This window comes from Netta rufina (genome assembly GCF_964035555.1).
Source record: "Netta rufina genome assembly, chromosome: 1".
NCBI classification, from domain to species: Eukaryota; Metazoa; Chordata; class Aves; order Anseriformes; family Anatidae; genus Netta; species Netta rufina.
Window position 1 is genome coordinate 183,393,905 of NC_140123.1, and position 11,242 is coordinate 183,405,146.

General features: G+C 43.8%; 1 protein-coding gene across 6 annotated transcripts in view; it reads right to left on the reverse strand.

Moving 5' to 3' along the window:
• CADPS2 (calcium dependent secretion activator 2) overlaps positions 1-10,733 on the reverse strand; it is a gene marked incomplete at both ends in the record, with an annotated part of 310,262 nt that extends 299,529 nt beyond the window's left edge. For all 6 annotated transcript variants that reach the window (XM_084296609.1, XM_084296611.1, XM_084296606.1 and 3 more), the window contains one exon: positions 10,407-10,733. In XM_084296609.1, the coding sequence (XP_084152735.1) occupies positions 10,407-10,733 (327 nt within the window). The remainder of the gene's footprint in view (positions 1-10,406) is intronic.
• Between the last annotated feature and the right edge of the window lie 509 nt (positions 10,734-11,242).

Genomic DNA, 11,242 nt, shown 5'->3' on the forward strand with positions numbered 1-11,242 from the left:
CCCCACCTCAGCACTAGAAATTATAAGCAGAGCAACCTCTTGCAAATCAGTTCAGATCTATCTGCTGGATTAGATTCAGTGGATGGCTCAGGGTGTCACAATATTTTCCAAGGGCACTTTATTTGCTGTCTGAAGACATTCTTGAAAATCATTTACCAGTCATTAATTATGCATCCTATTTCTTATAATCAGTTCTTTTAATTAGTATCCCAGGCAGCTTTGGTGAGGATCCCACACTTGTAGTAATTAGGGGCAGCTTATTGCCCCTAATTAACTTCAGGCATAGCAGGACTGTATTACTTTGTTACTTTAGCTGGCTTTATGTTTGCATTTCATGTTCTGTCCTGCTTTACTGGCTCAGAAAGGCGACTGTGGTGCTACTTATCTCTTTTAGGTTCCAGCTATCTCTTGACTGTGTATGAACTGTTGTATTTTAAATCTCTCTGACTCTCCGGTCACCTCTGGCAAGCAATGTGATGCAAGGAGAGTGCATCCATAGAGCAAAGCAGTTGATGCTGACGACCTGACATCCACCCTAAATCCTCTTCAGGCTGCTTTGCCTCAGACCGCCACCAGTCTGGTTGCAAGGACTCCCATAATCTAACTTCTGGTTTAGCTTTGCCCACAAACAGCAGCATCCATGTGCTCCAAGCCCCGTCTCTGCAAGTGGGGACAAGGAGGGTGACTTTAAAGCTTACTCCTGATCTGAGCTAAGACGTTGATGCAGACACCAATGCTGTCACAAATAAAGTTCCTCCAGAGATGCTCTTGCTTTTTAGAAGACTCACTTACCTCATCAGGTCGTTCTTTCCCAGCTAGTGGGCAGCAGCCATGGCCACTGCCCATGAGCCCAGCACCATCCAGCACAGGTTAGCAAAATACAGCAGATGGGCTTAGACAGATTTTTTTCAGACTATCAGAAGAATTCTGCCAGCCTCCTTCAGTCTCCTTCCCTTGTGTGCTGCTCTGCATAATTAAGCGCACTTTTACCAAATACAGCTTATAATACAGTAAGAGGGTCATGCGTGGAGGCTTTTGCCAGCTTAATGACTTTGTCACATCTCCGTGACCTTTAGAGACTCGTTCCAGACTGAGTTCTCACTAGCAACTGTAGTTATTAACATGTATTTAATACATGTATTTAATACATTAACATGCATTTAATACATGTTAATAACTACGCAATTGATGTATGTAGTGGTTCTCACAGAAACCACCCGTATGACCCCCTGCTACCAAAACCTTGCCACATAAACCCACTACAATGTATTATTAACATGTTAATTTGTTACAGTTTAAACATCCAGAACACATTAAGCAGCTCATGGTCTAGTGAACATCTGAAAGTTTTGTTGCCACTTTAAATAAATAATACTTCTAATTCTTACAACTTGCTGTCTGTACATGAGGAGCATCATTTATTAAAGTAACAGAAAGACTGTCAGAACCCAGTTGTTTCAAGGCAACTTTGAGGAAGACCAAGCAAAGACCACAGATAGTGCCCAAGCCCTACTCCAGTTTATTGTTCTCCTTCCTTGAGATTTAGGAAGTAGAGGTCTTAGAATAAAAGTACTACTCTTAAAATTCCCCCTACCTTACACAGTTAAACAGCATTCTTATTTTATTTTCAGCAACACATAAGCAAAATAAATCTACATATCCACATCTTGCCAGATCTCAGTTCCCAGATTACCTTAACAAGATGCTTTTTTTTTATTATTATTAAATATGTTTGCAGGTGGTAAAACATAAGTTTTATATACACAAAACATAGGCAGTCATTTTCAAGCATGTATTATTAAGGAAGAAGACCTGGAAGCATTAAGGAATGGTACCTAAAAACTTGGATGGCAGAGAAAGACAACTTTACAAGTTGGCCTTAAAAATGTCAAGTGATGTGTTTAAAGCTATTGAATTTGGGAGACAAATCATACTAAGAAAGAAAACAGAAACATATCAAGTAGATTATTTTCTGATGCGTGTTGCACTATTTACATTAAACTGCTTATAATTATTTCATCAAGCATGTACCAGCACACTTAGAACCCCCATTTGTAAAGATATGTGTGGGTACCAGAATGCCATTACATTTGGTGTTAAGTCACCATGAGCTGAATCCAAGTGTCCGTTCAGGCAGATATCCCTACTCAGCTCAGCAGAGGCAAGCTGAAGATTCCAAGATCCAGACGAACATTCCTAATGGGATTTGAAATTTCAGTCTCTGAATAATATCGCTATTTGTTGCTCTTCAGTCCCTGCTGGTAAGGGATTGAAAAATCCTCTTCCTTTGGTGACAGTGCAGGAAAGACGGGAGGTCTGAGGGGAACAGAGTGCTACAATAATTTATATCACTCCTATATCAAAACAACCACTTCTTTATTTCTTTCCCTTGCTTATGATCCATCCATAAGGGGATCAGAATAAACTGGTCAATATTAATATTTTAGCACTAATGCATATTTGATGTATTAAGCAGTTGGAATGATGAAACATTCGGAGAAAACTTTTGTAGGAGAAACAGCTGCCCATACCCTGCTACAAGGCCTCAGAATACATAATTCAGAAATCAGTGAAGGAACATAAGAGCAATAAGCACAAACCAGAGTAGCTCCTGAGTAAAAGCTAGCAAGATAAATATTTGGCACACACTGCCTGGAGGTCTATTTTTTATTTTCACAGAGAGCTCATGAAACCACCATAAGAAAATCCCAAGCTGATAAAATGACTAAAACCTTCTGCAGAAAAAAATAAAAATAAAAATAAAAATCTGGGACCATGAAAACACTGTTTTCCCAAACACACATCCTACCATGCTGATTTCCACGGAGTCCGGTTTCTGAGCACCAAGTCTCTTACCCACTCTTTCCCCTTGTTATTCTTTGTAACACCAACATGGACACTGAGTCTCTTCAGTTTCTTCCAGCTTAATCTGTATCTCTTTTTGCTAGCCCCGTACCTCTGATGCAAACTCTTATCCCCGGGATACTCTTCCTTCAGTTCTGCTTCATAGTGAAAAGCAGAACTGATGACCGGTGGATTTCCCTGCTACAAATTTGTTCCTTTGTCACTGTTCTTGCTCAACAGTTCCTCTGCTCCAAAGTGAATTCGGTTCCATGTCTCAATACCTCTAACACAGTCCATTACCTATTCCCACTTCTCCCCTACTCTTTGTAGAAGTGCATCATCTCTTTGGAGATCTCATTTACACCCTGTCCAAGATCTGTCTTTTCTTCCACATCACTGTCTGTGCCCCAAACAATTCCACTCAGTACTGCTCCAGGGATGTTTCTGCTACAGCACCGCTCTGAGCTTCCCTCTGCTACTTGCACTGAACAGAAGCTTGGCCTCTACTTCCCAAACCCCACTGCCAAGACAGCTGCACGTAAATGAATAACCAAAGTGTGCAAGATAAATGGAAACAGTGCTGGAAAAAGATTCTTGTTCCATCACCTTCTCTTTTTCTAATTTTTGTTCATCGGATCATGGGGTTTACAGAGTGCTCCATGTAGGACCGACCATCCATTCTTCACGAGGCTGTTAATTACTGCTTTTCCTCTTCCTGACAGGAAAAACACTCAAGAACATTCTTAAACTTATTCATACAAGTAATCACGCTTGAAGAGAGGCACACACTTTATCTCCTCACTGCAAAATAAATAAGAACCAGAAACATTTTTTTTTGAGGAATTATCATCAGCTTGTTGAGAATTTTAAAGAAAAAAAAATCAAAAGCCTTCCGTGCTTATGGCTGTGAACATAACCTTCAAAACACAAACCTAAGCTGATGCAGCCTGGTACCCACAGACAAACACTCTGCCTCTCCTGCTGCTCAGAGTTTCCCCCACACAGCAACAAACTGAAAACTGACTTTTCACAGCTGCTATTCCGAAACCTGTGGGAATCAGCTGCAGCTCACAAGTGCTGGGCTGCTTTCAATTCGGTGCCAGCACTTCCAGGCAGAAGCAGGCTTTGGAGATGCTTGCTAGGCAGAGCGAAAAGGAGTTCGGCAGATGCTGTTCCTCCCCTCCTGAAAGACAACAGCTAAAACACAAAGAGAAGTTTGAGCACCAGACCTGAGCATGCCACAGCCAGCAGCAGGCAGCAAGAGGAGCAAGAAATACAGGGGGCATCTTTGCAACAACCGTGTCAAAAAAAATGTATGAAAAGAGATTTATAGACTAAAAAGTTTTTAAAAATTTAGAGGTTGGCACACAGTTCAGGTGGAGTAATATGCTAACTGGTGCTCAGGTACAACTAAATACAGGACCAGAGTCAAGGCACAAAGGCTAGCACTCCAACAGAAACCCCTCAATCAGAAGGGAGAGCCAAGAACCTTCCCAGAAAGACACAAATCACCCTGTTTTTCCCCACAGCCACCTCTTGTTGATAAATGGGAAGCGAGTTTTTTCCCTGAGCTATTAGCTTTCCAGTTCCTGTGAGCACAGGAATAAAAGCGAAGCAGCAGGAGACAGGGATGTGCTAAGCTAGCAAAGTAGTAGACATCTATACAGAAAAAAAGAAACAAGAAGGGTTACAGGAAAGTAAAAAACATATACAGAGATACATTTAAAAAAAAAAAAAAAAAAAAAAAAAAAGCTTGTATACAAAAGGCAACTGCAGGATGACATTCACGAATATTAATAAGAAATGGTGCAAAGCCAGAAGGAAAAAACAGCCTAACTACTAACTGGCAAGTAGTGCCCCAGAACATGAACTAGTCAATGAATAGTGTGAATGAAGGAAGCATGGGGGCGGGGGGGGGAAAGGGGCAAATAATTTGCTTTTATAAGAAATGCTTCATTCAGAAAATAGTCAACTAGCAACCAACTAGTATTTTCTGCTCTAGCAATATTTTACAGTTAAAGACACGTACATGATAATTAGTATTTTGGCATACTAACCAGATATAGGCAAAGGAATATGGTTTGGAGGGGGAGAATATTTTTACCAGTTTTATTGCTCTACAGCACCAATGAATATGTTTCTCAGATGATATCAGAGAGAATTATTAGGACAAAAAAAGTGGATCTGGTGTTTCTGCTTCTGTGTCACCAATTACCAACAGCTCAGACACACAAAACATATAACTGGAGAATAAAAACTGCCTTGAAGGGGTGAGAAATGCCAGGCAGCCCAACCAGCCAATTCCCTGGTACTATTCCTGCAGAGATGGCGACAGTCAACTGAGTCCTCAAACTCATCCTGTCAGCTCCCCTGTAGAAAAACTAATAAGTAGTCTTTCTCCAGCACTTGAAATGGGGTATTTGCCAACAGAGTTAACATACTTGTCAAACCACATGGGTGACAGAAAGAACTCAACAGCCTCATTCAGAAAAAAAAAAAAAAAAAAAAAAAAGTTGTCCCCTCAAATGATCAAAAAAAGTCAAATATCAAAGGCAAATATGGGCTAAAATAGGCAGAGAAAACAAAACAAGCAAGCGAAGGAAGAGACTGATTAATTTTTCAGCATAGTAGAATGAAGTTTGCAGACTGTCCCTGCATACCCACTTCATTACACGGCTATTTACCAAAGACTAGTTCTCCCAGCACACTGCCCAGCTTTCAGCCAAGCCACTAATCAGTGCTGAGCTGGCTGGGCAGCAGCACAGTGTAAGATTAAATCAAAACTCAGAAGGGTTGTCATTTCTGAACTGGTGCTGGTAACCAGAAAGCTCTGCTTCATTCGACGCCCTTCAGTGTTTCTTCAGCCACATTTGACTCAGTTGCCCATGGTGAGCAACCTTCCTCCTGCAGACGTGAATTTCTTCTTTCCCAAAGAGTGAGTTCTCACTGGGGTGAAAAGATCTCATTGCCAGTAGTCTTGCCTTAATAAGTATGGAGCTGTACAAGCCAGCATCTTAATGGGCTTTGACAGGGCCTAACAAAATATACTAACTTGATTGAAAACAAAGTACCCCTGGCTTAACGAATCACGACAAGGTGTTTGTGAAGGGAGCAGGAAGGTAAATAAACTTGATTTAAAATGACTTTCTGAATTCCTTCTCAAAATAATAAAAAATAAAAAATAAAAAATAAAAAATAAAAAATAAAAAATAAAAAATAAAAAATAAAAAATAAAAAATAAAAAATAAAAAATAAAAAATAAGATTTGTAAACGAAATATTGAAGAGAGGAATAGAAGATGTCTTCCTAGAAAGTTCTTCAGAATTTTGACCAAATAGCCAAGTTTTCTTGTTAAGCTCTTCCTTTGAAACACATCTGGAATTTCCAACAAGAATGGCTTTGGATGTATTCTCCTTCATACTAGAAGTTAAAAAAAGCATCTCATGAAGGAGGCTCTGAAACCACGAGATGAGTTTCCCTCCCAAAACGTGCTCAGCCAATCAATAAGTGACACAAGACCAGCTCAAAAACAGGGATAAGTGAGGCTTGGGGCAGGAGAAATAAAGACATTGAGAACAGAACTGTGATACAGAGAATAAAGTCTGACCCTGCAACCAACATATTCTTGATAAAGTCATTCATGAACCTCTTCTTTAGAGGCAAAGCCCAAGAAACAGGAAAGAACAAATTCATGAAGCTTAGACAAAAGTAAAGGATTGAATATTACCACTCCTACTTTTGACTATTAACTATAACTTGATGTTTTTCATATGCTCACAGGGAAGCAGGTAGATGGAGGAAATGGAAGGACAACAGGTCAGTGTGTATTCATGAAGTAAATCTCTTTTAGTTACGATTTCTAAACAGACGGCTCAATTACTTCTCCTACTTATCACCTATGAAAGCAAGACTTGAATTATCAGCTTTGATGTACTAAGCCTTTAATGCATTAGGAAACCTCCTTTAGCGTAGGCGCATTACTCCCCTCCCAGTCTTGGATTTCTGCCGTGTGACTGCTTTACTGGAGTAAATTTTAAGATGTTGAGGAAGAAAAACACTGGATGAATACCTTTTTGTTGGTGATGGTACTTAACTGTAGCATTTTGTTGCCCCTTCCTTCCTCAGGAGCTTTGATTCATCTCCCAGATACAGAACTTGCCTTTATCCTACACTTCTTAAATAAAAATGAGTATGCACGTAAAGGTATACAACTGACTATACAACTACAGTTACCGGGGCTGTTATCTAGTCCCTGTTTCAGTGTTATGTTCACGTACACCATTTTGTCTTGATGGAAGACAGCTGCACAGAGATTGCAATTCACTCTATCACCTAAATCCCATGAACTTTCTGAGGACAAAGTCAGCCTGTGGACTGCTTTAAGATTCGGTTTGGCTGGCGTGCAAATGGAGAAGGAAAAAGAATGATGTTAGTTAACTATGGCTTCTTTTTTGCTGGACTAAGAAGGAACAGAAGCAGAGAGGTAAAAAAGGAAAGATGCTAACATCTATTCCAGAAGATTCACTAGAAAAAGTGGAAACTACAAAAACGTGATAAAGACTCTTTCAAACCAAAATAAGCAAGTCTTATTTGCTAATGACATGACATGTAATGCATTGATGCAGTAATATTTCTCTAAAAACTTGGAAAATGCATGGTCAAATGTCCATAAATACCTACCGAAGATATGTTATTAGGAGTAGGATTAACACTTTACAGAATTAACTCCAACTCTGTCAGGATCTGTTATACCACCCTGAAAAAATCATGCCATGCTTATTCTACTTCCTTCACCCCAAATCCACCAGTAGCCAAAGACAGGAGGAAATAGTAGGTCACCCACTAACTCTGAACATTTCTGTTACATATCTTACAGATTACAGAAGGAATGCAGCCAGACATAGAAGTTCAGCACAGTTTAGGCTAAATTGCATTGAATTTGACATTCAAAACAAGCTGGCAGAGTTGATGGATGTTGGTAAACTGTCACAGTTCTTCTCTTAAAGTTTGGTCTTTTTTTTTTTTTTAATTAACCTTATATATGACAATAGAGCTGAGCTAATTTTACTTAGTGGGAAGAAAGAAGAATGAGAAAAGGCAACAGAGGAGCAAAACTGTCTGCATTTAAAATTCTTTACTTTAATTAGTATAACTCAGTCCATTAAGTATGATGGTTTTGAGATACTGTATGGTAGATTGCAATCTGATACTGAAGAAAGCACATAAGAATCCAGCCGTATTGTAAACCATTTCCTTACTGATATTACAATGCAACTGAGGATGTTTGATATGTGAATCCCATCTCACTCCCTTACTGGATAATACGTACCACATTAAAACAGAAGTAAACTGCATTCTGCAATATTTGCTCAGCAATACGCCAAATGAACTGGCAGAAAGCACAGATTACTTCTGCTCTCGAGCAGGGTGGATACTATTCTTAGGTGATTGGAAAAACTGCTGGTGCACAAGCACGAAGAGTGCACCACCAGAGCCAGGCTGGGCTGGGAGCTGGAGCCACGGAGCACTGCAGGTTCTGGCCCTGGATCACTTACCTGCTGGTGCCAAGCAGGACAGGTGGCACTGAACGGCTCTTGTTGAATAACACTGGTCGGGGACCTCACAATGGAGGGCCAGCCACTAACAGACTGCAGTCGTGAAAGGAAAGAGTGAGAGATGAAGGAATGGTGCACACCAGGGAGAAAATTCCTTCAGGAAATATGGCAGTGAGCCATATTGAGTGAGAAATATGGACCTGAGCACGGGTCCAGCTAGGGGACACCCAAAAGCGTGCACACGGGACCCCCGTGCAGCACAGACTGCAAACATTACAGCACAAAGCAGCTTCTCCACCTGGCTCTCAGCTCCCCTCAGCCTGTCTGAACTCTGAGAACTGGTTCTGCTACACCATTCTCAGCACTTCACCAGACATTACACCAAATCATCAAGTAAGAGAAAGGATGTTTATGTATATTTCATTACTTCTAGAGAGAACTGCAACTCCTAGAGAGAATTTTTTGTGCGTTACACCTTATTTAAGAGCATTAGTTTGTGACCAGCAAGAGACAAATCACTCTGGTCCTGCAGCTAAATTCCTACACACAACAAAAATCTTTTTCCACATACAGTAGTTAAGCCAAAAGGCAGAATTCACTTAAAAACAGTAATTAACAAGAGTACCGTTTAATTTTAACTATCAAGTCAATTCTGTCAGTCTGTTCCCTGCCCAGATGCTATATCCACAAGTGCTACATTTCTGTATTGGCTGCACATCAGCAATCTCCTTTCATAGATCTTATTAATAAAAATAATACTGTCATTATTTTTAAAATGTTGTTCCTATATTTAGGGACTGAGATCAGTGAGAACTTCTAAACACTCAGTATCTTCTGCTGTTGATGGCCACAAGTTGCAACTTTGAGGCTGATACGGAAAAAATTCACCTCCCGGAGGGCGATGGAGCAGGTCACAGAGGTGGGCTGTGGGAACTCATCTCTGGAGGTTTTTGAGACTCAGGTGGACAAAGCCACAGCTGGCCTGAACTTCTGCTGTCACCCCAGGTTTGAGCAGGGCAGACTGGATGATCGGCAGATGTCCCTTAAGATATCTTCACTGTGATGACTCTTTCAGAGTGGAGGAACCCTCACTCGGCTGGGCAAAACCCTAATTCTATGGGATTTTCTTTGGATTCCTGCTTACAAAAAGTCTTTACATGGGTCTCACTGTTTAAGCACCTAAAAACTTAACAAAACCAAAATGTTCTTCTGGCAGTAATCATATTATTATCACCATGTTCACTTGTCAAAGAATTCACTAAGCAGAAATAGCCTAGAGCAGGCATAACTCTGGCACCCCAAACCATTTTGTATTGGTTCTTACAAAGCTTTAGAGACATGCAAGTAGCAGGATCATAAAAAGCTACACTGAACTGAATTCCTTCTGTGCCATATCAACACTCTGCTGGAAAGTGCTGTGGGCATTTCGTTGTTGTTTTACGGAACTGAACAGAAAGTAAAACAGCTCCAAGTAGCTCAGACCAAACACTTCAAGAACTGAGCATTTACAGGAGTTGTCTGGAAGCATGGTGCTCTGCTGCAAAACTTTAGGTATTCTACCTGAGCAGTCGCTCAGAAGTCACGGAGCAGAAACAAACGAGCACCTCCGCAGGCAGCCCGGCCGCCTGCCGCCTCCCTGCTGACCCTCACGTCCCTGATGCTCGAGGGGACGATGTGATTTTGGTGAGGCTGCCCCGAGGATGAAGGCAGCCTCCTCCACCTCTCCACTCCGCAGCGGGGCTCGGGGGCACCTCGGGGCGCTCCGGCTGCTCCGGGACCCCTCTGCCTGCCCCGGGACCCCTCCGACAGCCTCGCAGCCCCCCGCCGCGCCCCCAGCGCCCGCTTTTGGGGCAGCTCCGGGAACTCCCGGGAGGGTCCCCAGGGGGATGCGGTGCCCGCCGCCCCCCTCCTCCAGCCCCTCGCCTCCGGGGGGCCGAAGGGGAGATGCCGGGGGTCTCGCCCGTGCGTCTGGGCGGGCAGGGGGGCTGCCCGTCGGGGGGGGCTCACCTTCTGCTGCCGGCGGGCCATGTCGGTGGGCTGCTTGGCGTTGAAGGGGTGCGCGATGCAGCGGGCGATGAAGACGTAGAGCTGCAGCCGGAGCCGCTTCTCCCGCTCCTCCCGCTGCAGCCGCTCCTGCTCCTCCCGGCCCTCGCTCAACACCGAGGGGCTGGGGCTGGGACCGGGGGTCGCCGCCCGCCCCGCGCCCCCCTCCCTGCCCCGCACCTCCCGCGGCGGCGGCAGCGAGCCGCCGGCCGGCGCCCCCGGCCCGTCCCGCCGCCGCTCCTCTTCCTGCAGCTCATCGGACTCCTCCTCGCTGGACGAAGGGTCCAGCATCGCGGCCGAGGGGCTGAACGGCCGGCGCCTTCCCGGACACGTCGAGTTTCCACCCCGACGGCTTCCTCCCGGGAGCCGAGCGAGGGGCGGGCCGGGGGAGGCGGGGTTTGGGAAGGGGGTCGAGCCTGGGTTGCCTTGGGAATTGCTCCGAGCCGCTCCCGGCGGAGGCGGGGACGGGGCTGGGCTCCAGAGACCGCCCGCCCGCACCTGCCGGGCTCGGCCCGGCTCCCCTCGGCCTCCCTCCCTCACCCCGCACCCCGGGGCCGCCCCAAAACGTCCCGGGGGTGCCTGCAGCCCCCCGCCCCACCACGGCTCGCCGGCATCCTCTGACAGGTAGTGCGGGCAGGACGGCAAGCATCGCAGATGCCTCCAGTAAGAAATAAATAAATAAATAAAATAATAAATAAATAAATAGATAAACAGAAAACACTGAAAACATTTATTTATTATTTATTTATTTTTTCTGAGACGAGGAGTGAGCCGAAGCGTCGCTCTCTCGCCGAGGATGC